Source organism: Pinus tabuliformis, chromosome 1_2 (genome assembly GCF_031772625.1).
Source record: "Pinus tabuliformis cultivar Carrire ecotype Pingquan chromosome 1_2, CPIR1, whole genome shotgun sequence".
Taxonomy (NCBI): Eukaryota; Viridiplantae; Streptophyta; class Pinopsida; order Pinales; family Pinaceae; genus Pinus; species Pinus tabuliformis.
In genome coordinates, this window is record NC_142298.1 from 1,296,714,560 (window position 1) to 1,296,741,789 (window position 27,230).

The following is a 27,230-nucleotide window of genomic DNA, read 5'->3' on the forward strand; positions in this document are numbered from 1 at the left end:
ATCCTCAGCACAGTACATTGTGCAACAATACATGGCTGCCACTGGCTGCCTCAAGTTTCAGAATTCGATAAAGAGCTCATACATAGTGGGTAGAGTCAAAATGGTATCCTCAGAAGCTGAAATGGCTACGAAAGCTTGTCGAAATTATTCACTAAAGGCTAGCGAAACTGGATGCTTTGTATTGTGGCAAATGATGCCTGATACGTGGTTAGTGGAGTTAGTTTTGGGTGGGAGCAAAGTGCATGCTGGAAGCAACGGGAAGATTGTCTGGTGGCACACACCCTGGCTTGGTTCACATGCTGCCAAAGGTCCTCCTCGACCTCTGCGCCGGGCTCTTCAGGTATGTCTATTCCGATGGCACAAGAACGAGGATCTTTTGGTTGCAGAATGTGTTTAAAAGTCAGCTCGTGATTCAGTGAAAGTCGTATTTTTTTAGTATGAAAGCATGTAGACTAGGCCTAGGATGAAGAGCAAATTGCGAGTCCAGTAAGTAAATGCGTTAATATGACTGCATTTTATTGGTTTTTACAGCTGGTCAAAATTCAATAAATTCTTGATTTTTTTACGCATGCATGCAAAGTAGGTTACATAAAGGTCTATTTTAGTGAAGGATGATTGTCTTGGTATGGTATGGTTGTTTGAATGACACCTTTTTGGCCAGGGTTTGTGAGTCTAATACATGCAAAGTAGGCCTAGAATGAGGATCAGATTGAGAACACAGTGAAGTTAAAAGCATTCGTACAACTGTGTCCATAATGGGCTTCAACAGCTGGTCAGAATTCAATAAAATTCATGGGTTTTCTATGTTTTCATGCAGAGCTGGTTTAGCACAAAGGTTGATTTTGGTAAATGATGATTTTCTTGGTTATGGTGGTTTGAATGACACAGTTTTGGCCAGGATTTGTGAGTCTCTATGATCAGGCTAAGTTTCAGTAAGATTGGTGCGAGTGTTCATGTAGTCTAGGTACTAGGTTTTAGGATTAAGTTGACAGAAATAGTACAGATGGTTGTCGACTAGTTTCCCAGTTAGGATGAGAGAACCAGAGGTTGATGTCTTAAAATGAGTGCTTGTAGATTATGGCCTAGATTGCAGTTTGATCCAATGAGAAATAAGCAAATAGATTATGCATTGCTGCTTGAAGAATAGGCTCTTGGATCAGGTTGTGATTAAGTTAAGAGTTGAGAATTTTAGCATGAGCGGTTGCAAAAGATAAATAGAAGAGAGTTCAGACTGCTAAAGTTAGTTTTATGGAGATTGTTGCGAAAGCAATTTATTGGTGGTTCGTCTAATAATATCTCATATTAATGTGTTTATAATGATGCATGTTCTTATGCTTGGTTAATTTCTTTTCCCCTGTGGTTTAGATCCTAGGACATCAATCACTGCATAAGGTGAATTATTTATGAAAAACTCTAATTTTGTCTAATTTCAAGCAGTGGTAAACTGAATGTCTAATTTAATCAACCATGTAGATTTTTCTTTTACGTTGGGTTTTTCGAATTTAATCAGTCTATGTTGAATTTTTTATGAGTATCAAAAGCAAATGTTAATATTTAGTTGTTTTTATTAAACTTGAAAAATATTAGAACAAAACTGCATGTATGTATGTTTGCAATGGCAATTTTTTTTCGAATGCAAATCACAATTCAGGGGACTGAGCTTAGGAGCATGGCAACTATGCAGCTTACATTAACTTGTTTTGGTGATGATGCACGTTCTTATTCTTGTTGACCTTTCTATTCTCAGGGTTTAGATCCTAGAACAACAGCAATCATGTTTGCAAATGCTCGTTGCTTGGGAGAAAAGAAAATTGGAGATGAAGATTGCTTCATTTTAAAGCTTGTTGTTGATCCTTCAACTCTGCACGAAAGGAGTGATGGACCTGCAGAAATTATCAGACATGTACTTTTTGGATATTTCAGTCAAAAAACTGGCCTCCTTGTATATTTGGAAGATTCCCATCTTACACGGATTCAAGCCACTGGAATAGATGTTGTTTAGTGGGAAACCACCATAGAAACAACTATCAACAATTATAGAGCAGTAGATGGTGTGATGATTGCTCATTCAGGTCGATCAGTTGTCACTCTTTTTAAATTTGGAGAGTGTTCAATGAGCCATACCAGAACAAGAATGGAAGAAACATGGACAATTGACGACGTGGTTTTCAATGTGCCTGGCCTTTCAATGGATTTCTTCATTCCTCCTGCTGACATTATCAAAAGTGGATCAGGGGGTGATGCCTGTAATTATCAATCTGATGGAAAACCCATGTCAAGGAAGCCTCAAAATGGAATCTTGCAACATGTGCCTGTTGGGGGATCAAAATGCATGGTTAAATAGATTTGTTAATAACATTTTTATAGGTTTGGATTTCTAATTCTGATACTGCCTCAACTTTTCAACAGGTACTTCTGTGAAAGTTACAGGATGCTTGCAAGAATCCCCTGTATCATATGGAAACTAACAATTCAGAGCATTATGACAGTTTTCAGGGAGAGCAGTATTTTCTGACAGTTGTTGAGACTGGAATACCATTTTATTATACAATTCCTGAAAAGCATAGTTTTGTTGCTAGGTTTCAGCGAGTTTGGAATTTTCTAAAAGTTAATTGCCGGCAAGGCCCTGTCATCTCCAGTTTGGCAGCAGAATAGTAACAGTAGTTGACATTTCTACTTCGGATTCACATGCCATATGAAGTTGCCAGCTGAACTGCATTTCTGGCTTTTCTGAATAGAGCATTGAAGTTGGTAACATTGCTGCGGAAATGCAATCATCTTTTGGCTAATGATTGATCAAGTTGCAGGGCCTTTCTTTGTATGTATATTGGGTTTTAACCGGTGTGCAGAGCTGTGTAGTTCTGTGTGAATCTGGATGACCTAGTCTGTCAGTAGTACCATTCTCTGTCCGAGTTTTTGGTTAGGATCTCTAGCTTCTAAAACTACATGTATATGTTGAAGATTGCCAAAGATTGTTTTGAATCAATCTGAAAAATATATAACCTACTAAGGGATTTTGTTTGAAGTTGCTATTGTTCAGTGTGCTGAATAAATGCACTACGCTTTACTTGCAGCTCCCATTTTCCCCAGGCTAGCGCCATTTTAAGCTAATTAATGTTTATTTCAATTTTATGAAGCCAACTGTCAATTGTTTTGTTCAATGGAGCTCTTAGTTACCAATACTCTACTGCTTTGTTTTAGACTTTGAGCAAGGTTTAACAATAAGTTATAACGTTGCACCTGCTAAGCTATTGTTGCAATTAACTGCAAATTTAATTTAACTGTACAATACTATTTCATGAGCAAAAACACATGCTCAATTATCTGCTCTGAGGCAAGAATGTTCAGGAGTATGGAAGACGTGAAGGATCCGGGGCATGCCAGATTCTAACTGCGATCGATGGGGTTTTGTTGGTCATAGACTTGAATGGGACCAGAATGCAGTTGACACTCCGAACATTCTGCCATTATAAATGTGTATCCAAGATGCATTGACACTAATTATGATAATAAACTACTGTAAGTTCACTACTTAAGGGTTCTTTCCAGGTCATTGTAAGCAATCTAACAATAACAAGTTGTCTTTCAAGCTCTTTATTGAAAGTAGCATCATTTCTGTAAGTTTATCAATAGAAAGGACAAGAAAATTAGTATTATGAGAACTGGTAAATTAGTATTATGAGAACTGGTTGGTTGTTATGTGCAAGTAGCTAAGCCAGCATAAATCCATCTTAGCCTAGGATATTGAGTAGTGTTGTTTAGTGTGTATGTTTGAATGCTGGAATAATGTATTTTTGGACTATTTATTATGCTTGTGTTGCCTTCGCATTTGCAAACTAACCAGTATTAGTAATTTCAGTGGGATGTACAGTGTCAGCAATGCCTTCATCTGTATTACCAGAAAAGGATGTACAGTATTAGCTATGTCTTCGTCTGTATAGAGCATTAGCTATGCTTTCACCTGTATTACCAGAAAAAAAAGATGTACAATCTTAGTAATGTACTTGGTCTGTTTTACATGCAATTTGCAATGATGGACAATATTAGTAAAAGTTGCATTAGCATGTAATAATATGTTTTATATAAGTAATCTGTAGAATTATTAGAAATTCAATCACAGTTAACAGTGGCCATGGCCCTTTGCATTCATAAGATTAGATCATCAGCTTTTTCAAATAAAGCATAGTTTGCCAACAACTTACTGATTTGTTAAGACTAAGTACTAGTATGTTATTATAAGACACCAAAATATTGAAGTTCAAACTAGTAACTACCAATTTATTCTCAAAAGACTTCAAGCGCTCAAAATGTATGAATATATACAGTAATGTACAAACAAGTTAGTTGAGAAAACATGGAACATCCTCAGCTACCACAACAACCCTAAATTCTAAGAACATAATCCCTGTACATCAAATACAATCTTAGAAGCAATCCTCCGTTTTGTTCAAATTTAGGCAATTCACCAGCATAAGTTACTGAATTAAAGGCATTGAAGCAGCCAAGATGAGGCATCATAAACTTTTTCAATCATCAAGCCAATCCAAATTAAAACGTTCTTCGATGACCTAAACTATGAGATTAGGCATGGTAGAGGCTTTGATAGCCAGCCACTGTCGTTCAGTGCTCTCATCACATATTACACATCTGAGAGATCTTAGTTTGGCTAATGCTTTAGGCAGCTTCTCCAGTCCAGAGCACTCCCTCATATCCAAAATCTTTAAGTTTGATAGCTGATCAAATTCCATGGGAAGGTCCTTCAAAGACCTGCATAATGAAATATCAAGAAATTCAAGTTGTTGAAGTGCACAAATGGAAGGAGGAAGCATTGACAAACTTGGGCATATGCAGACAATCTCAGCACCCTAAGTGACCTTAACCTCCCAAAGTCATCAGGTAACTTTTGGATAAGATGACAATTAGTGACAGATAACTTCTGGAGGTAAGTTAAATTACAGATGTTTCCAAGTAGTTCCTCCAAATCACTGCAGTGGTCAAAGTTAATTTCTTGAAATTTTGGAGACTTTGCAAAGTCATGTCCCTTATCCAATCCATGGGAAGACCTGCATAATGAAATATCAAGAAATTCGAGTTGCTGAAGTGTACAAATGGAAGGAGGAAGCATTGACGAACTTGGGCATATGCAGACAATCTTAGCACACTAAGTGACCTTAACCTCCCAAAGTCATCAGGTAACTTTTGGATAAGATGACAATATTATAGCAACCTTCAGTTTTGACATGGTATGTAAAAATGTTGGAAGACAGTAATGAGTGGCAGCGAAAAACAAAGTCAATACTTCCACCTCAGGAAAGTTTATTTGACACCAATTTTGCTCTTCCATTGGACCTACAGTTCCCAGAAATGTAAAAGTCAGTATGCTATGCTGATAAAAAATGTTTATTTAACATCTTAATAAATTTGGAAGATAAGTAGATTGATCAAAAAATGATTCAATGTGTAGGTAGTTAAAGAAAACAAGTTTCAGTAGTGATCTGTATGAATTGAAACAAATTGAGCCTTAGATGCCTAATCTTTGAGTGTTAGCCATTTTGTGGGAATATTATCCTCCTTGCTAGGCATAAAAAGCCTCTTACAATGAATGGTACTATCCTGGTTGGCCAGATAGAAGGCTAAATCTCGCATCACATCATGTTGAGAAAAAGAGAGCTCGGAGGTACAGCCAAATGAGATGGCCCGACACCTGACACATCAAAAACTTATATTAACTAAGAGGAGTGAACTCAAAAGCCTCTTATCTCTGCTGGTTAACACGCTGATCCTACCTTCCTAATTTCTAATAAATCATGTAATAAAAATTAAGCCTAAAATTGCTGGTTCTCATGCTTCCTGTCACCTGAATTGTAACTGATGAGTGCTAAGGAGGATGTGCACTAGATCACACAAATGCCTAGATGGGACCAAACACTGCAGTTACCAGGCTCAGCGCACAAAAAACTTGGCAGAGGCAAAAAAGTGAGTTCAAATCAGGTAAGCTAAAACTTGAGGAGAGATGAGCAGAAATCACGGAAAAACAGAGAAGAAAATAAAGCAAAGAAACTCACTCTCTCAGATATATAAAAGAAGGTGGTGAGTTTTCTGACAGGTCCACAGGTCAAAAATTGTTGACCCATGAACAACCCACTAAGTACTCATAGGTCGAGTTATTCGTAGCAAGTTAAACTTGTTGACATCAAGTTTGACTCACCATCAATTTGAATCCATGTGTTTCAGCAGGCAACCCGACTTTCACCCCCATGGGTGGGTCAAACCCAACATGTCTGGAAACCCTAACACCCACAATTTAGGACCCTATCACCAAATAGGAGCCAAACCTTCCTATGGTTCCACGCCTTAGGGAAAAGGAACACTGCTAAGGAAGAAGCAATTATGTATGTTTCAAATATCTGTTATAGTGTTGCACTACTTGGACTCAGCAAAAAAACAACAAGGATTTGAAATCATTAATTGGGTAAAAGCTCAGCAAAAAGTCACTGTGCAATGAAAATGAGAAAATCCGCCTTTTAAGTTACTTTTCTGCAGCAGCTGCTGAATTTTTGAAAAAATGGGAAAAAAATGCCTGAATCACAATCTGTGCTACTAAATCATTTCAGACATAACCCATCAACTAATCTGTGACTTCCACAACACTGAACTGTAGAATAACATCTTATTTGCATCAGATTCAAGTTTCTTCAGCAGCAATCAGAATTGATCAGAATTGTATGAACAATTATCACAACATTAGAAACGGGACTCTTTATAACTGTGCGAGTACTAGCGAGTTGATTCCACTCTCCAAGCTAGTGAGCAGAGTCAAACCTTTGCCAAAAGTCCTAGTCAGAGTCGGTCAGGCTCAATTTTGGTAAATAAGTTTAAGTTTTGCTAGGCTTATATTCCTCATATTTTTTAGTGTGTGTTTCCTAACATTTTTAATAAGAAAATTTTTGCCATGTCACCAAGTTGACTCTCCACATTGGATTTGCTAAGCTTTTGCCAAGTCTGGTTCATGTGACTTTGATCAGGATTTTCTCTTCTGTTGAATAATATAAGGTAATCATCTGGTGAAGGTCCCAGGATACCATAAATTGCACCCATTGCTGGATGTATGCCTAGTGCTAACACCGGTAAGGATTTTGAAGCCTCTATGACAGTTTTGATACCCACAACAGCACAAGCTAATACAAGACATGGATAGATAGATAGCTCTTATCAAACATGGATTTAACCTGAAAAATACAGTACATCTAAATCTTCCCTAGAGACACCTTGGCATGTCTCCTCTTTCCTGCAGAAAAACAACTCCACGGAGGCAGTTTCAAGATATAAAAATATAACATACCAAGCCTCTGTGAGAACATGGATAACTAATAAACACGGAGTTACGATTGAGCCTTGAGCTTGACCAAGTCAAAATCAAATTGCTTTTTGCGATATACATTTCATCCAGATGCATCGTCAATGAAAATTTACCCAAATTGAATAACAAATATCAGATATTTCTCTATATTAACCTTAAAAAGAGAAACTAATTATTCCTATGAAGTCGGGCTCGGACATGAGACAAAGTAGATTTAGCCAATAGACACGGAGTCTCTTTGGAGACAAAAATGGGATTCAATCATTAAACAAAGTGAGTTCAGTCCTAAGCTATGACAATCAAGAAACCCGAAAAGGAACGGAACACGAATTGGGGCTAGATGATTTGGGAGAATAAAAAATGTAACCCCGCCGATAAAATTGATTAGTAATGTTCTATGTACTGTCAAGATGCAAACTGGAACATGAACGGGAACGGGAATGGAACAAGAAACGGGTCTCCTGACTAAGTTTTTTGGTAACAGAGGCTCAGCCTATTAATCAGCATGTGGCAGCTGCCAAGCAAACGTCACAAGTTCAAATCCTACAGAGTCGCCCTATGCCCTAACCCAATAGGCAGATGCAACCTACACCCGAAAACCCAATCCTATTTGAGGGCTCTACCGTATCTAAGTTTCCTCTGGATTCATGACATTCAACTTTTCGAGCAATCAAGGGATTCTACCCACATGTGATTGCATTATGGTCAAGGTATTTCATAGGCTTCAACATGATCTATGTAAGGTAGATTTCATTTAGGTGGAACACAAACAGTTCCAACATAATTTTCTGCAAAAATAAAAAATAAGAAACTATCGGACATTGCAGTTTCATTACCTGGATAATGCCCATGAAATGATGATAATTCCCAAAGCAAGCCTGGATGAGCCCCAGATGATGAACTAGTCAGGCATACTCACTAACCCAACTGTTTTCCAAGCCCGTTGAGAGCTGAATTCTGTTCCAACATTGTCCAATTCATCGTCCCAGACATTATAAACCGTATTCAAATCAGAGCAGCGCCGATATTCCTGACAAATTCACAGTTCCCCATGCTCTCTCTCTGCATACATGATCACAATACCCTAGTGCACTAGATTAGGCGAAAACCCAAATACATCACGTGAGGAATAGTCAGAGACTACAACTATGGACAAACCTTCAATCCATCGGCCGGATCAGAATTTTCTTCATCGTATCTCAAACCTTGGCTTCGTGCTTTTTCCTGCCACTGCGTTGATAAATCCCGTGCAACAAAGGCATTTGCCCCGGCTCTCCTCTGCAGAAAACTAGCTATTTGAGTGTGCACAACAGACCAAATGGGTAGACATAAGACCAAATGGGTAGACATAAGGGCAGATAATTTGACGGCAAATAATTGTTGAATCGTCTAACAATAGATTGGACGGTTAACATTAAGACATAAAGGCGTTTAGGGGAGTTCATTTCAGAGGGAAACGCCTTACGGCGTAAACATGCATTAGTCGATTGCTTATACCCAACGATGATTTTGCTTATAATTCTCATATATTTAAGTTTGAAACTGATTCTTTACGGGCGAGACTAAATAGTAGTATTGTCTTTGGTTAGGTTCATCATAAATTTGATGGGTGCATTTTCCAAATATTTACCACAAAATATACGAAACTTCCTTATGCAGTAACACACCCCTAAGCATCATCCTTCACAGCGGAACATCTTTCTGTAAGAGAAGATGCAAGCGAAACATCTCTCCATTTAATTTTTCTAAACTCCCACATAAAGCACATCAATTTCCTTTCGTTCAAAGTCAATCATTTTTTCTTCGTATAATTTATTTATCGTTGTCGTTGCCCAATAACTCTCCCTTCATTTATTTCATTTCTTTCCATGTAGAAAATATAATTTCGTGTAGATTATATAACTTGTACTTCTTAGATTTTCATTTTTTACCCTATTCAACACATGCTTTGTATGTGATGGACTCTACTCGTGCAACGTGCTTCAATCTCTAAAACCGTGGGTAGTTTTTGAAATAAAATTAAGTCGCAGGTTGTTGTATGGTATTATGTGGAAGTTGCTTTAAGTATTTAATAATTCATAAAGCAAAAGTGCCTAGAATGGTGTCTTAATCAGTTGGAATTGTTTAGTGGGTTATAGTAATAGCCAAGAAACCCTAATTTGACGTTTAATAATTTTAAGAGTCAAGGTGGAAGATTATGATGTATTAATAAATTATATGAATTAGAATGGTTGTAATTGTTCTTTGATAGAAAATGTTCTTTGTTATTTGGTGAGGTTTATAATAGTTATGCTTAATTTATTTTTTTAAATGAATATTTTTAATGTAAAACTGATAAATATAAAATTAATTGTCTATTTTACAGTGTTGTTTAAGTTAAATAGTATGAGTGATAATAGACTCACGCAGATTGAATGTCATGGTGACAAATTTTGTGCAACAGATGCTCACTGTTATGAATATAATTCATAACAATTAACTAAATAAAATAAATAATAAATAATAAATAATTAAATATTATTTAGGTTAATTAGTCATTAAATTAAGTGAAAAGGCATGTCTAAAAGATATGCCCGTTCACGAGAGGTCACATGTTAGAATTTCATGGTGACAAATTTTGTGCAATAGACGCTCACTGTTATGAATATAATTCATAACAATTAACTAAATAAAATAAATATTAAATAATAAATAATTAAATATTATTTAGGTTAATTAGTCATTAAATTAAGTGAAAAGGCATGTCTAAAACATATGCCCGTTCACGAGAGGTCACATGTTGAGGTATAAAAGCAGGGTCCTCATTGTACATTCAAATCATCATATACATTTTTATATAAAATAAATTATTATTTTTAAATACCTTCTGTGTATTTTAACATTCAAGTTTACAAGTTATCAATCTTCTTGTTTCAACATAAGTGTTTATGCTACAGTGGTATCAGAGCCATGGCACACGATATAATCATGCGGGCCTTTGAATGTAGTTCGTCGCACAATGTGTCGTTACGTTCATGTCCTGATTACGTTGAACAGTTTAGTATTCAAGAAGCATTTCAACATTTAAAAAAATCAATTGCAGAAGTTAAAGCATGTCGAGAGGAAAATGTGGAAGAAAAAAAAGAATATTGATCTTAATGGTAATGAAAATGATCCAGATGAAGATGATGTAGATGAAGATGATGTGGATGAGGACTATCTCGAAAAACAAGAAGATGAACAATATCATAAACAATCTCTGGTCGTGGAAGCATCATGTGATCTGACAATAATTAGCAGCATGGACGCGGATCAAAACATTGTCGATGCTGATGAGTCAATATTCCCCCAAGAATTTCCAAGACCCCCAGGACGATGATGAGATAGTTCCAAAGTTGCAGATAACACAACTTCTCTAAAAATATGATGGTGGTTACGATTCACAAGCATTTATTGGTGGTAAACTTGAAAATCCGCCAGTTTCGGAAGTTTTCGATATTGTTTGCACAGAAGATATAGTGTTCGCAGTGTGGAACAATCAGGCAACAGTGACAGCATTTCAAAGAAATTCAACAAACATGGAAATATGTAAGATTGAGGCAACCGAGGGGGAGGAGCTTATAGTCAATATTGCTTACAACGTTAACGATGATTCGTTGCTTGTTTTAAAGCAACCGGTTGTTAATCGAGATGTTATTAGGAGCCAGAATGATCAGCTTCTGAGCTTCAAAATTGAATCTCTGAAAAATGAGGATGCGTATCCAAGGTTAAAGCATATTGATGACTGTTTGGATTATGATGTGCTGAATAATAGAGCACTGGGTTATGACTATACAAGAGATGTATTCATAATATACAACTTAATCGACTTCCAGCCTAAGTTTTAATTGCCGGATATTGGAGACTTACAGCTTCAGAGTGATCAGAAGAACTCGTACATGACGATGTTCAATAGGAATAACCAAAGCAAGCATACCATGGCTCTGCAAAACGGATTTTTGCCAACTTCTGTGGTTCCTGCCTTCTTCTACTCAAAAAAAGATGGTAAAGCAAAGTATGATAAAGCAGTGGAACTACCGCTCAAACAAACTGGTGTTCCTCTCGAATTCTTGTTATTGATGGAGGAAAAGGTGGTTTTGAGCCAGTCGAATCGGAGCGGATTCCTGATCGTGGATGTTTCTAGCGATGGAATCAACTATTTCCCCTTCAATATCATCAGAACAGACATCGAATCCGACACTGTCCCCAGATATCTTCCCATGAAACGGACTTCCACTAATCTGCCCACCACGTTTAACTCTCTGAGCTATGTTATGTCTGATAAAGAGATCATAATTGAACCTGAACCTGCTCTTTCATTAGTGAACAATGAAGTCGAGATGGAAATGGTGCCGGAGAAATATAAGGACGTTATCTACTATGAGTTTGCTTACGATCCAGTCCGATTACCGCTTGACCAAGATCCCACTCAGAGTCTGTATAACAGAAAAACTTTAGAGACCATCTGGGAAACCAAACGCCATGCACAGAACCCGTTTACTAAACAATGGTTCAATGCGAAAAGTGCCATTCCCCAAACAGAATTGAGGCAGGAAATGGAAGACTACATTAAATTGTAGAAATTGAGTGGGTGTAGAGGTGCGGAGCTAGAAGTAATCGAAGAGTATACAAAAATTTTGGAAGAGGGAGAGATGAAGCAATATTTGGATATATTGGGTAAATCTCTGCCCAAAAAGGTGACAACCCAAAAGGAGTGCTTAACGATATGGAAAAAGATTAACCTACTGCGCTTGTATTGTCAGTTTGATTGTAAGAACATAGAAACATTCAGATCTTTACATGGTTTTAGATATTTAAATGAATTCATCCTTCAAATGGCGATGCTTCTGAGGAGCACTACAATAGGAAAAGAAACGAAAGAAACTGCATGGGATGTGTGTAAGGAAATCTGCAAGGCGATTGACGTTATGGGCCTGAGACCGGAGGATATCGTTGATGTAGAAAAGAAATTCAAGCAAACTCTCCCGCTTGGGGGTTATAGCAAAATAATACAACATGCTTATTATGGGTTTCTTCCACAGATAATAACTTCTGCAGAATCTCCTGAAGTTTCAACGATGTCAACACCGCGTTCGCAGCCAACACCAATTCGTTGTCGGCATTGCCCCTGTCTGGACCCATTCTGGCCTGCCCCACGGCTCCAGTGATGTCAGTTCAAACGACGGCTATCACTCCTGCGTGGGTTGTCAACGGAGATGACTCATGGGTTTAGGACATGTTATGGTTGTCAAGAGATAGACGTGTCGTTTGGTTCACCATCACACCGTTTCAAAAAATTAAAACTATTGTTGTCACCTGTTTTTTTCATGAACATATGGTATAAAAGTGGCTATATATATATATATATATATATATATGACAAGGTTAATGTAAGTGGACAATATACATTACATTAATAATGATCTTGCACTGACATAATTTAATTAATTAAAATTATTTAATTAATTAAATTATTATTAAATGAAAAAGTATATATATATATATATATAATATTAAAAAAAAAAGAAGAAAACAAAACAAAACAAAACAAAAAATATTACCGGTGAGCTATGAAAAGAAGAGGATGGCTAGAATATATACATAAAAAACGACATACACTAAGTGAAGAAAAACCCAAGCATTAAAGTTTTGAGGACAAAGTTTCCAAAGGAAGAGGCTATGCTATAAATACAATTCATAACAATTAGCTAAATAAAATAAATATTAAATATTAAATAATTAAATATTATTTAGGTTAATTAGTCATTAAATAAAGTGAAAAAGCATGTCTAAAAGACATGCCCGTTCACGAAAGTTCACGAAAGGTCACCTGCTGAGGTATAAAAGCAGGGTCCTCATTGTACATTAAAATCATCATATACATTTTTATATAATAATAAATTATTATTTCTAAATACCTTCCGAGTATTTTAACATTCAAGTTTACAAGTTATCAATCTTTTTGTTTCAACATAAGTTTTCATGCTACACTAACGGATGCACAGCATCGCGCATGGTTTGTAGCATCTCTGACACCACGCTTGAGGACGGCGCTGTCACAACAGAAACTTTCTACCCAGGCCAAAGCGTTGGAAATGGCAATGAGATTACATGAGACCCCCATACAAGACCCTGAGTTGGGAGTTCAACAAATTCACGCACAACTACAGAATCTATGTTTGGAAATGCAAAGCATGAAGTAGAATAGGGCACCATGGCCAAAGGCGCGTGAGGAAGTATGGTGCATAAAATGCAAAGGCCAGTGCCATGACAAGGATCACTATCCAGTGTTCGCGAACTATTTGGCAGGAGGAGGGCCAATGCCACTGAGACCGAAGGTGCAGGCAGGGCCGAGCACGACACCCGCGTTATGGTGCGCGATCTGTCAGATAGGAGGGAAACACACGATGGACAATTGTCATTTGCTACAGAAATATACACAGACACCCCAACAATTGTTTTGTAATTTCTGCAGGTCAGTAGGCCACGATGAGCGCACTTGTCGCCGTTATGAGCTAATGATGGATCAAACCCCAGCCTATAGGATGCAGACCAAAACGCGAGCCCTCGACCCAGATGCGAGGATGGCACGCACTGTATTTCAGGGGTGAGGTCGGGGATGAGGTTGAATGGGATGAGGAAGGAGTCGCAGGCAGTTAATTTGTTATAATTGCGGAGGACCAGGGCATTATGCCCGCGACTCTACCAACCCGACGAGGATATCCTGTACATATTGTGCTCAGTTTGATCATGAAACAGTAGACTGTCCTACATTGATCACAAAGATGTGCGAAAAAGGGGTATTCCAACCTCCCCCAACTCAGAATATGCAAATGATGAGGTCTGAGCCGCACGAAGTGGACCTGAATGTAAACATGATGCTCAAAAGTGGTGCGACCATGGGAGAGGATAAGGGAAAGCAGTCAGAGGAAAGTACATGGGTTCGCAAGGCTCCTGTAAAGGAACCTGAGTTTGACCTAGAATGCGCAAAGGAGACATTCATGGAAGCTAAGAAGAGCTTCACGGAGGCCTCCACTTCAGGTAGTAAGGATCAACCAGAGCCAGGAATGGATCATTCAATGCTCATTACCTTTCTGGAGACATGCATGAAACTGTTGCACGACAACAAGGTGGTTAAAGGACTACAAGAACTGATCACCAAGTGTGTGGGGTCAGGGGAGCCGCACGTAGTCCGGAAATTGGGGAAACATGCATTACGCACTGGAAGGGAAATGAGGTTGACTGCACAAATTGGGGAATATGAAATGGATCAGGTAATCCTAGATCTGGGTTTAGACGCGAATGTATTATCGAAGAAAACATGAGAATGCATGGGCAAGCCCACATTACAATGGTCCCCTATTCAATTACAAATGGCGAACGAACAGAAGATTTTGCCCATGGGAAGGTTGCAAGGGGTAACAGTTGATATTGAAGGCGTGAGCACGCAGACAGATTTTGAAGTAATAGAGATTGTCAACAACAGCAATCCCTATCCCGCGCTGTTAGGAATAAACTGGGCCATCGATATGAATGTAGTCATCAACCTAAAGAAGTGCAAAATGATCTTCGAGAAAAATTCACTACGCGTAGTAGTCCCACTGGACCCAGTTGAAGGATCACGCTACACTGAACCAGTGCGTGATGACGATAGCGATGATGATGTTGATTGTATTTACAAGATAACTGCGCGAGACCAGGATTGGGTGAATCCGACTACAGATGGGAGGATTTGGTGGGAGCGTGAAAGCTCCCACACTTCGGACTCAAACGAAGAAGTAGAGCGATGGCAGAATCGATTGCACGAAGTAACAACGTTGAATTGCAACATGATGGTTAAATCACTACGTTGCGTGACAACAGAGGCAAGAGAGTTGCCGACATATGATGGATTGACAGAGGTGGATGAATTCCTAAATAAATTTGAAAGCGCAGTAGCGGAACAACATCGGTTCGATGTGTTGAAGTGGGCACTGCGCGCAACACTCGCACGATGGTGGGGTACACATCAATGAAACTTTGAGGACTGGCACGGATGTAGAAGGATGATGCGCCTACAATTTGGAAGCCCCTAACTTCGAACAAGAGTCAGCTAGTGAGGACGGAACAACTTGCGCGCCCGCCTGTCTCGATGGGCACAAACATGTGCTGTGCAGCCCACACAAGCACACCCCAAATTCAGGATCGAAAATCGGAACAGGACATAGCAGCAGGAAAGGCGATGCGCACCACAAACATTCCACGTAGAAGCATTTAAGAAGGTATGCGGAATCCTGAACAGAGTTCACCAGGGGAGATGAACTGATTGGGACCTACGCGTACCAATGATCCCATGGGCCTACAGGGCCATGTGCAAAAACCTGAGCATGGAGATGACTCCAAAGCTGAGGAATAGAGTCGAGAACATAATTTTGGAGGAAATGAATCATCACGCAATAGCTCCCACAATTGGGACAATACGCGAGGCCCAGGACCAAGGGATTATGCAGTTACGCGAGGGCAAATAGGTGCGGATTCAGGAAGCCATTCGGCAAGGGATCCTTAAGCTTCGCGAAATTGAAGAAGATCGAGTACAACTGAGGAAGAAAAGCATGTTAATGGACACGGAGATCAAAAAACTGGAAAACGAAATCGCGCAAGCATGTCGCGTCGATAAACTAAGAATAACAAGACAAGATATGGGCAGCCATACTAATGTGTTAAAAGATTGTCGCTGAGCATTTGTGCTAGAAGTTCCAAAATCACCACGAACGCCGCGACCGAAGAAAGATAAGCAAACTATGGGCCCAGTCCATGTATCCCCAAGAAACCCACGGTTCGACAAAATGTCAATGGAAGAAAAAGGCAAAGTCGTCACTGTTGAATCAAATGAAGAGGAGGAAGACTTGCAAGCTCTAATTGCTCAAATTGAGGCGCAAGACGATATGGAGGAGGATGTCTCACCAATGCCTTCCGCAACAAAGTTACCTACGTATGTCCCCCCATGGAAAGGGAAAGCCAAGATACCGAAAGACCTGGAGGCCACGAAGAGTGCGCTCCAGACCCCACTCCTCCCCGATGGTATAATGTTTGAAGGTCCGCCTTTGGGATATGTACCTACCATCAAGCTCGAGGATTGGGACCTCACAGACAGCGAGAAGTTCCCACACCTGGCCACAGAGATTTTAATGAAATAGAATTCAGGGGGGGCCCGGTACAATTTTGGAGCCGCAAAAATGGTTGCGCGATGTGGAGAAGGCTGGGTTACTCCATTTGCGATGGATACCCCACTACCACCATGCACCCATCACCATTTTTGTCATGAGGCAGCTGCTGTGCCTAGTGCATGATGGGTATCTCTGGATGGAGGAGCATATTCCCATCACGGGCGACCTAATTCACAGAATTTCTAAAATGCCCTTCAAAGGACACGACCTCGTGGCCATAGCGGGGAAAAGCAGCGACTTGGCCCTCGCAAAAGCTATGAAGGCCAAGTATAAACTAGAGAAGAAAAAGCGGAGCTACGCAATCGCAAGCATTAAAGACAAAGGGGTATGCGTAGCCACCCAGCTGCTGGCCGACAAGGTGATGAGGAAATGTCATGTCGACAAAGTACTAGCATCTGTGATTGCACTGGCAGAGCAGTGCGCGAAGGTGGTACTGTTCAACCGCAGTTCCTCTGCGAGGAGTTTCTGACGAACTACAAGGAGGCCTAGGAGCAGGGTAAGACCTTCCACTATGCGTGGTTTCTCTTATCCATTTTGTTGGTTGCAGGGGAACTGCCGGAGGACAGCTAGCTTCCTAGTATTGAGCATGATATGCCCGAAGCTGCGAGGTACACCTCACTCTAGGCTACAAAAGACGCGAACAGGATTAGTGAGGCTAAGGTGTTTTGGGTGTTCATGGAGGCGAGCATCCGAATGTGGATCAATCGAAGGCCGCGCCTATCTCCCACAGTTTATAATAGCTTGCAGAGCTTGGCAGAGTTCAAGGCGGATATGCATAACCTGTATATCCGGGCGCGCAAGGATCCAGTGCAGAAATGGGTGAAGCTTCCGTTCATCGCAACGGAGGATGCAATCTTCGCAATGATGGAGTCATGGCCTCTGGAGTAGCGCACCCCAGACTTGGCAGGAATGGAGAAGGCCACAACCTAGCAAAAGGACACCAAGCTACGTATCGCGCAACTGTCTGAAAAGAGGCACCAGGAACAAGATGCAGCCGCACAGCAGAAGACGGTCGATGTAGCAGCAGCAGCGCAGAAAACAGAAATCACAACAACGCCAACAAAAGAGCTCGAGGAGGGCCAGGAGATGTCCACGGGGCAACAGTCCGGGGAAGTGGACAGGACAGAAAAGCGCGCAGACCCCGGTTCAACATCGACCCAACTCAAGCGGCCATGCGTCCCGGAGGAAACAGCTCTAGGAAGAAGGTGAAGGCGACAAAGAAGTCCGTTGACCCGATCATGCTCACAAAAAGTGATCTGTTTGACATCGATGAAACGGTTTGCGAGGTCACAAGGGACGTGCTCTAGGAAATGAGGATGGAGCAGAACACCGTGTTGGGGGTGCTCAGCGCATAGCTACAAGGCTTACAGGTATGCCACCCCCCCCCCCCCCCCCCCCCACCCAAACAGGTACAATGGCTCTATACGTCGCAGCAGGAACCGCAGAGGCTGAACAGACGTTGTGCACCTGTAGGGAGGCACCCTAGCAGTAGCAAGCGAAGTTGACCAGGCTGCGATGAGCAGCATGAAAGGCGTCGGCTTAAACTTGGCAGCCCTGCCGCGTGAAACTCTGTACCAGTTACAGGATGGGGTCATTGTAGAGCTCCGTGCCAGGGAAGGCCATGCGATTCAAGTCTTGAATGAGCAAAAAATCAACATGGATTAGCTTAGCCTCCAGCGTGATGAGTTGGTTGCATAGGCTCACGGACTGGAGCAGGTTGTAGAGGATGCGTGTAGGAGCGTCCCAGAGTTGGTCGTGGCGATAGAACTACCAGTAGCAAAGCGGGTCCACCGATGGGCGGCCGGAGTCCGCGAGGCCAGGGAGGAAACGATGAAGGTTCAGTTTGAGCTGAATCTGCAGATCGTCGAGCTACGGTTGAAGGCACGACCTTCCACGACCTTAGAGGTCAGAGAGAAACACGCCTGCGCTATCCAAACATGGTTGGAGAAAATTGGCCAAGTAGTACAGGACTGCACCATGCTGACATACCTGAAGATCCAAACCTACAGCACCTAGACACAGAGGTGTGCGAGTTGCAGTAGGAGTACAACAGTGTCCAGGGGACCGTGCAAACGATCGTCCTTACTCAACGACTCGCCAAACTGCAGCAGGGAAGGGCACTGAAGGCCCAGTTAGATGTTGCGTGAAAAAAGAAGCCTTGCTTAAAGCGCGCATCCAACCATGGATCGATGAAGCTTTCACACTTACAACTACCATTGAAGGAAAGCTTGCACAACAGACAATGAAACAGTGTGCTGCAGACACCCAAGCTGCGCGAGACCTGCTGGATGGACTCCGCGCAATGATCGTCGCACTAGCAAAGTGACTCGGGATGAGTCACAATGATTTTGTTGGGGGCGTGTTGGGCATGGGATCCCCCGCAGCAAGTTTTGGGGCTCAAAGCCCAAGTTTTGGTCAAAGATGGTGTAGAACTCCGCGGAGTGCGGGCATGGAGCGCGAAAGTCTAGGATGAGTCATAAGGTTGTTTGCCCTAAGAATTGTAAAATAATGTAAAGTTGTGTTGGCCTACCCATGGTCCGCGGACCATGGGATTGTATAAATAGAGCGAGGCTCTAAGTGTAAAGATAGTAGTCTGGAAGCTTAGTAGAGAATAGATAGAATAGCGAAGGCATGGTAAGAGCCTAGAGTGAAAGTTGAAGATTATTGGGTCTTAGTAGTAGGAAGAGGCTCTGCAGCAGAGTGCGCAGAGGCCTAGTAGAGTCTGCAGCTGAGTGCGTGGACCCCTGCAGCTGAGTACGCAGGGCAGAGTTGAGTCTGTACTTGTGATTGAAGCTAATAAAGAGAAATTTATTCTGTGCATCTATTCTTGAATCTATATCTTGATGTTATGCATTACTTTTCCTCTATTATTTACTGCGCACAATTGATAAATACATGTATGAATGCTTATATGTGAATTTAATCTAAGTAATCAACTAACGGAGACTAATTAAGGAAGACTTGGGTAAATGACACGGGTCATGCTGTGGCTAGAACTGTGTGAAGACAATATCACAGGGCGTAGGGTGCCCGCAGGTGCACGTAGTGCAGTAAGTGCAAAGGTTGCATCGCATACCAATCACCACATATCAAACATTCCCTAGGTGCAGAAACCTGGTTCTAGCACCTTTGCATACTACTTTGGGTGAGACCTCAGTCCGCGCTCTGCGGATTGTTGCTGAAAGGCCCAGTGGTACCAGGATATGCTTAGCTAAATCACTTCCGAACCTAGGTCAGGCCCCACTAAGCGAACACAAGACTTATCCCTGAAACCCTAGCATGTGAACTCATACTCAACTTCATCAATACATGTCTATAGATCAACAACGTCAACAATACCAACTCAATAGTTGCTCTATCATAGGCATTTACAAAGGATAAGGTGTCAATACTATCAAAACAAATCTCTAAATCTAATCTATGTCTAATGCAAACAATCAACAACAATCCTTGCATCAAATTAATAGATGACATCAATTCATAGACAAGTATATAAACTTGTCGCACAAAACTCTGCCCTTGGTTGCTGTAGATGACACCTATTCAATGAGGTAGTACAAAATCATAGATCAATAATCTCACTGCAAATGAAGCCTTCAAATGACTTTTCAAAGATAACAAGGTTTGATATACGGAGTGTAACCCTGAAATAGAGAACTCAACATAAACTCATCACTTAATGATGGACCAGCAGTGCTTAGTACTATATCATAGCAATCTGTCTTTATAATGTCTACAATAGATCCACTCAACGACAACATACAACAATATCCTCACTGGCATACATCGCCCCTACAACCACAATTTCTGGAAGAGTCTATCAATCAGAAAATCAAGTCAAATGCTACAGACTTGCTTCAAGGGTTTGACTTCTGTCATAACGACCCTTGTCCCAACTACTTGCTTTTGATATGTTTAGGAAGACAGCCTCGAGCAGAGAAGGAAGATGAAAATGAGAAAAATCCAATAAGAGGCCTATGACGCTATGACACTCAAGGCACATCAAAATAATTGTGACAGGAACATGTTTGACCGTAGTGATTATCAATATGATGTGAATGGGTCGGATGAATCATGGGTGGTCCACCGTTTTTAATTTAAAATTCTTGTTTGTGGTGGTATTTCCTACTCTCCTCAGTCGGTGGACACGATTTTTTCTTGGAAATAGTTCTTATCTTATATCAGAGAGAGTCCCTTTCACCTATTTTTATAAAGTTTAATACTGTATAAGATGAGGAACGTAAGTAATGTCTTTGTTGAAGTTTCAATGATGGTTACTGGAAAGTATTAGTTTTTTTCATAATATAAAATATGTAAAAGTAGGTTTAGATTATATTAATGATTTTAGTAAACTTTTATTTGAAAATAAATTGAAAAAATTAAATATATATTTTTATTTTTCAAAAAAATGCATTTATTTTTGTATTTGCAACTCTAGTCTTGAGAAAATAGTAATTATATTATTCTTGGGAAGGTTTGATGGGTGCATTTTCCAAATATTTACCACACAATATACGAAACTTCCTTATGCAGTAACACACCCCTAAGCATCATCATCCTTCACAGCGGAACATCTTTCTGTAAGAGGAGATGCAAGCGAAACATATCTCCATTTAATTTTTCTAAACTCCCACCTGAAGCACATCAATTTCCTTTCGTTCAAAGTCAATCATTTTTTCTCCGTATACTTTATTTCTTGTTGTCGTTGCCCAGTAACTTTCCCTTCATTTATTAGTCCCTTCCCTCTGGCATCCGGCAGGGACTATAGTAATCGATATGACCCCTAGTTAGCATTACTTCACCCCTTTTAGGAATCGATTTTTAGTAATTCGGAGTGCTGTTTGGCGATTAGATCAAGGTTTCAAGGATGTCTGCCCTCCCCGCCAGGATGCCGAAGGACTGCCATCTTATTTGGCCTCTTCCCGAGGCGGGAGAGGCCAAAGCTTAGGTTATTTCGGAAATAGGCGTGTATGTTTCGCTGTGACCGGCAGTGGTCTGATTTTAATGCTAACATTAATTCATCAATTCATATGCTAAGGTTTCTGCAAACAGGCATATGCTAAGGTTTGGCATATTCTCCGGCGGCAAGTGTTCAGCATGCAGGCGGCGGCAAGTGTTCAGCATGCAGGCTGCATGCACTGCAGCGGTTGCATTAAAGCAACTTACCTGCTTGTTGGTGTTCGATTTGGTCAGAAGAGCCTCTCCGCCACTGGTTTCGGCTTGGTCCGTCAAGCTGCAGATTCCCCTCCCTCGCCTCCTCGCCCCCGAAAAGCCTCCTCGTCCCGGAAAATTGGGGGGTCCTGTAACTCCACGGCTTGTTTTACTGCCTTGATGTCTTGGGTTTATTTGCTTCCAATTGAGCTGTAGAATATGTTTCGGATGCTAATCTCCATTTTTCTTTGTGTTAACAGGAAAGAGGGACTGGTCAGGTGTGACGAGATGCAAGCCCTGGTCGCGTCATGGGTTCATTTGTCTATAGGTATGTGAAACCCTTTGCCTACATTACCTCGTTGACTCTTATCGCCTGGTTTTCCGATTCGAGTGCTAAATGTCTGCGTTAAGAATGAGGGCGGTACTGTTGATTAGGAATCTCTCTATTCATTGTTTTTTTTCTCCTTCATCATTTGCGAATAGCGTTACCAGAAATGATTTTCCTTTGATGTGGTGAAAGCGGCCTCTGGTTTTGACCTGTTGTTTCTAATTTCTTATTTTGTGGCCCTTGGTCGGGGTAGGACCAGTTTCCTCCACAGATTTACTTCCGTTTTAGTCTATCTGTGACAGGCTACCTTCCTATCGGCTCGTGACACTCGTTCTCGACCTGTATTGGGGTTTCCCTTTTTCCAGTACTGATGTTTACGACTTTATGACAGTTTTGAATGAATTATTCTAGGTCATATCCCCCTCTGTCCTTGTATTGGTTTTTCTTGACCCTACAGGACTTGGTATGATTTCGAAATTTCCTGACTTCATGTGCTCTAATCAGAACATATGCACTGTGCCACTGTTGACTGGGTTCAACGATCCTCCATTGGTTACCCACCAGAGTCATATGGAAATATAGTTTCCTCTGTTTTTGAACAAGAACACATCATGGTTTATGTATCCCGGCGTGTGGACGACCTACATTCTCATACTCTTCTTCACATGGATCATCGTACTCTCTCTATTCGGATGCACTGCTGGCACCGCCTGGACCATTGTCAATCTCTCCCATTTCGCGGTCAGTATTCAATTCATTGCTTTTCTGTCATTAATTTCCTGAAAATCGACTCTTTAGGGTTTATGTTTTGGGGCCGTAACAGGTTTCGTGCAAACCAATTACTTTTCATTACGTTTTTCTTTCCTTCAACTCTACCTATTGTATCAATGTTCAGATTGTATCCATGTTAAATCTGAAGTATATAATTAGATTCACTGTGAAAAAACATACCTGTGCAGACAAAAAATGTATGGAAGTTCTTACATGCAGAATATTAAGAGGTTATTAATGACTGTGCTTTTGGAAATTCTTACATGCAGAATATTACCAGATTATTAGATTATTACCTTTCGGCAAAGGTAATGAGCACTGGCTATGATTGACTATCAACTGCCCTTCTGGCACTGACTAGCCCCAGCTAGGCTAGAAGTTGCAAGTTCGACTGCCCCTGTATTGAAGTTATTCTCAAGCGCCAGCAAAGTAGCAAGTGGGTTCCCTACCGGGTTGGCATTCTGTTCTTTCAACATAACAAGGGTTGGCATTCTGTTATTTCAACATAATAAGTTCGCCTTTCTCTGCATTATGCATGTCGCACCTCATGCCAAGCCATTGCCACTATCCTGGCCAACCACCTTACTTACCAGCATGCCAAGCTCAGTCAAATAGCCATCGAGCTATGAGAGTTGAATAGGCTTGTCTGTACGATGAATTCTCACCTTTAACCAAGTGAAATCATCTTTAGCCGTTGTTGTTTCAGTCACAAACCGAGAGCATCCAATATCATGTTCGGTGATGACCAAAAATCCCATTGCCATTCCAACATCCCACTATCCATGCTGAGCAAACCTTCTCTAAATCTCTCTGTCGAGTAAATCAATTTGCTCAGAATAAGAAATAAAAACTCAGAATAAGAAATAAAAATCAATTTCATCGTCACAATTTCTTTAATTGTGAAATCTTCAAATTCGAGAGCCAGATTGCTTACAACTTGGAAGTGCCGGCTTCAGATGTTGGAAAAATTTGATCTTTGGAATCCATTGCAGAAGAGGAGGCTGTAGTGCCCACAAAGATGATTGCTTGCTGAATCTGCAGAAGAGAAGGCTGTAGTGCCTGCAAAGATGATTGCTCGCTGAATCTGAAACAGGCACCAGGGACGGAGTGGTCAATGCTAAAAAACATTCTTAAACACAATTTGAACTATAGAAAACCTGGAAGGAACGTTGCTAATCCATCCACGTATTGCATGGTATTCATCCACGTATTGCATTTTGTTTTCTGGAAAATAGGGTCATGAGGCAAATGGCCTTCGTGTTCTGGAAATAAGTTCGTGCCCTCGTGAGGAGCCCAGATGGTTCTCAACATGTTTCATTGTTTAAATATTTGGTTCCACATGGCTCAATCCTCGGATCCTGGGACTGGAGTAAAGAATCAAAAAATAAAATAAATTTACGGTTATAGTTTTGGACATATAATGTATGTACTATATATATTTTTAGCATCGTTTCTTTCCTACTAATATTTTTTCCTGTTATATTTCGTCAAGTCAATTGTCGCCGAAGTAAAAGTTTTAAAACCTGGGCATATTTGGATCCAATAACCTTCAATATGGTCTCTCACACTCAAACGATTTCACCGTGCTCGTGCCGTCATTTTCGTTGCCTTTTTAATGCAGTTTCCATTTTATTAAATCAAGTGTGGCGGTGTTTACCTGTGGATGTATAATCCAGCATGCATTTTAGAAAGAATTTGCTTTTTTTAGACTTGTTCGGGGCAGATTTCTCTGCATTTTTCAATTTATTACTAAGCATAGAATCTAACTAGGGTAGCCTATTAAAGTTATTGGTATCTTCCTATAAAGAATTTTTGGCATATGCAAGGCAATTATCTTTTTATTCATAAAAGACTTGTTTGCTTTTGTGCTTGTACTAATAGATATACATTAATAAGTATTATTTAGACTCATAAACTTTGGACTTTAGTTCCATTTTTTTGTTTTTTGTTACACCATTTCTATCTTTAAAGTTTAGATGGGTTAGTCTTTAGTATTTACAAGCGTCAATTTTGTTTTAGCATGTTGAATTTTGAATATGAGATTTTCCTCTGTAGTTTTGCAGAGCTTGCATTTCCTCCTTGAACCCGAGAGTGGCTGCATATTTGTAAATTGCTAATGTAATTTTTTATACAAGACTTCCTTCAGTAGTTTCGCAGAGTTTGCATTTCCTCCTTAAACCCAATAATGACTGCATAATTGTAAAATGTTGACGTTTCCAATTAATTGAAGTAGCATTTGCAAGAAAGGAAAAAAAACAAAGGCACAGGCCTTCACTAGTTGGGCATCATTTCAAAAACCAAAGGTCTGCACTAAGAATGCTCTGCGACACAGACAGGAATAAACTAAAAATCTTCAGTGCCTTGTAAATGCCATTTAAACATGATGTAAAGGACAATGAATTTTTCACCCTTGAATGAAAGGTCACATTTAAATTTCTTAATATTGGAAATGGATAACTAGTCAAGCAAGTAGCCTAAACAACTCCATATCCAATGCGCCACTCTGAAGCAGAGTCAAAACCAATCTGGCTGACCCCAAACAAGGAATGGCGACCTGGGAATACAAAACTTAAAACCATATGAACATAGTACTAAAATGGTATAATTGTCTTTGATATACAATTTTTTTTTACAAGATGATTCCTATTATCAGGGTCAATGTCGAATATGACCTATCCCATTTTGGGAATATTACAATGGCTTATAGTATCTATTTGGCCAAATGCAACCGGCTTGCACTTTGCTTGGTGAGATATACAGTCCACAAAAGGGTGAAACTTGTCTATGAAGGAATTTAAACATTGGTGGATAAGAAATTCCCTTGCTGTACCAATTAACCAAGATCCGTCTATTCTTCGATATACAGTTTCTGGTAGCTGTTAGCATGTTCCTATAAGTCGAACAAATAATGTAACTGAAACTTACTGAAATGAAAAAACAAATTGTCGTTTGTAAAATTCAAGCAGGTGTATTTTAGGCACCTGGACAGTATGAGATTGAATGCTGAGTACACGACCCGTGGCTTGAGGTAGAACAACGGACAGAAGCGGAGCCATTTGAACCTGCGACTAATGTCGCTCTTGTTCTGTTGTTCTGCTTGTTCTGTTCTGCTGAAACTTTTGCTTGTTCTGTCAACCCAGAAATGCATGCTAAAACTTCTGCTTGTTCTGTCAAACCAGAAATGCATGCTGAAACTTCTGCTTGTTCTGTCAAACCAGAAATGCATGCTGAAACCCAAAAATGGAGGCTGAACCTTATGCAGGGACTTGCTGCCTCGCAGCCCTTCATTTATTTCATTTCTTTCCATGTAGAAAATATAATTTCGTGTAGATTATATAACATGTACTTCTTAGATTTCCATTTTTTACCCTATTCAACACATGCTTTGTATGTGATTGGACTATACTCCTGCAACGTGCTTCAAGCTCTAAAACCGTGGGTAGTTTTTGAAATAAAATTAGGTCGCAGGTTGTTGTATATATTATGTGGAAGTTGCTTCCATTTCATAAGCATTTAATAATTCATAAAGCAAAGGTGCCTAGAATGGTGTCTCAATAAGTTGGATTTGTTTAATGGGCTATAGTAATCGCCAAGTTCATTCTTTTAAACCCTAATTCGACGTTTAATAATTTTAAGAGTCAAGGCGGAAGATTATGATGTATTAATAAATTATATGAATTAGAATTGTTTAGTGTGTTATATTAATAATGTATATGGAAAGAAATTGTGGAGTGAATTACTTTTAACTCGTAATTTAGCCTTTATCATCTAAAAATTGATAGGCACTTCTCAAATGCTATATAGAAATGAGTGACGCAAAATATTATGTAATTGTTCTTTGATAGAAAATGTTCTTTGTTATTTGGTGAGGTTTATAATAGTTAGGGTTAATTTATTTTTTTAAATGAATATTTTTAATGTAAAACTGATAAATATAAAATTAATGGTCTATTTTACAGTGTTGTTTAAGTTAAATAGTTTTTAGAGAGTTCAATTAATTAAGGTCATGTAACTAAAAGAATTTTGAGGTGGTTAGGTGTCAATTTTCGTAAAGACTTTCGGATTAAGTTTACCTTCTAATAGATTTGCCCATTTATATATATATATATATATATAATTTTAAGAAAGATTTTGATTATATATATATATATTTTATTTTTTTTTTCAAATAAAATTTGAGATGGTTAGATGTCAATTTTCGTAAAGACCTTCGGATTAAGTTTACCTTCCAATAGATTTGCCCATTTATATGTACATTTATATATATATAATTTTAAGTAAGATTTTAATTATTTTTTTTTCTTATTATTTTATATTTATTTTTTTTTCAAATAAAATTATATGGTGTAATGTTGAAAGTAAAATTAATGTTTTTTTATTTATTATTTTAAATCAT

General features: G+C 39.7%; 1 protein-coding gene, 1 long non-coding RNA gene and 1 pseudogene across 8 annotated transcripts; 2 read left to right on the forward strand and 1 right to left on the reverse strand.

Moving 5' to 3' along the window:
• Window positions 1-100: 100 nt before the first annotated feature.
• On the forward strand, window positions 101-2,883 carry LOC149210983 (uncharacterized; annotated as a pseudogene).
• Window positions 2,884-4,121: 1,238 nt separating this feature from the next.
• On the reverse strand, window positions 4,122-8,679 carry LOC149210984 (uncharacterized). The gene is made up of 3 exons (XR_016252976.1): window positions 8,197-8,679; window positions 5,598-5,704; window positions 4,122-5,349 (listed from the first exon to the last, which is right to left on the reverse strand). It is a non-coding gene; the product is annotated as an uncharacterized LOC149210984 (long non-coding RNA).
• Window positions 8,680-21,636: 12,957 nt separating this feature from the next.
• Window positions 21,637-23,923, forward strand: LOC149210985 (uncharacterized). Of its 7 annotated transcripts, XM_089394506.1 has the most exons (4): window positions 21,652-21,886; window positions 21,996-22,063; window positions 22,568-22,804; window positions 23,104-23,923. In XM_089394506.1, exons 2-4 carry the CDS (start codon window positions 22,024-22,026, stop codon window positions 23,160-23,162), a joined length of 336 nt encoding a protein of 111 aa, XP_089250632.1. In that variant the 5' UTR covers window positions 21,652-21,886; window positions 21,996-22,023; the 3' UTR covers window positions 23,163-23,923. The 7 variants fall into 7 exon arrangements, 5 of the variants coding, with proteins under 5 accessions (XP_089250634.1, XP_089250635.1, XP_089250633.1 ...); XM_089394508.1 differs by lacking the exons at window positions 22,568-22,804; window positions 23,104-23,923 and adding an exon at window positions 22,352-22,465 and having other exon boundaries at window positions 21,637-21,886; XM_089394509.1 differs by lacking the exons at window positions 22,568-22,804; window positions 23,104-23,923 and adding an exon at window positions 22,366-22,465 and having other exon boundaries at window positions 21,637-21,886.
• Window positions 23,924-27,230: the final 3,307 nt, after the last annotated feature.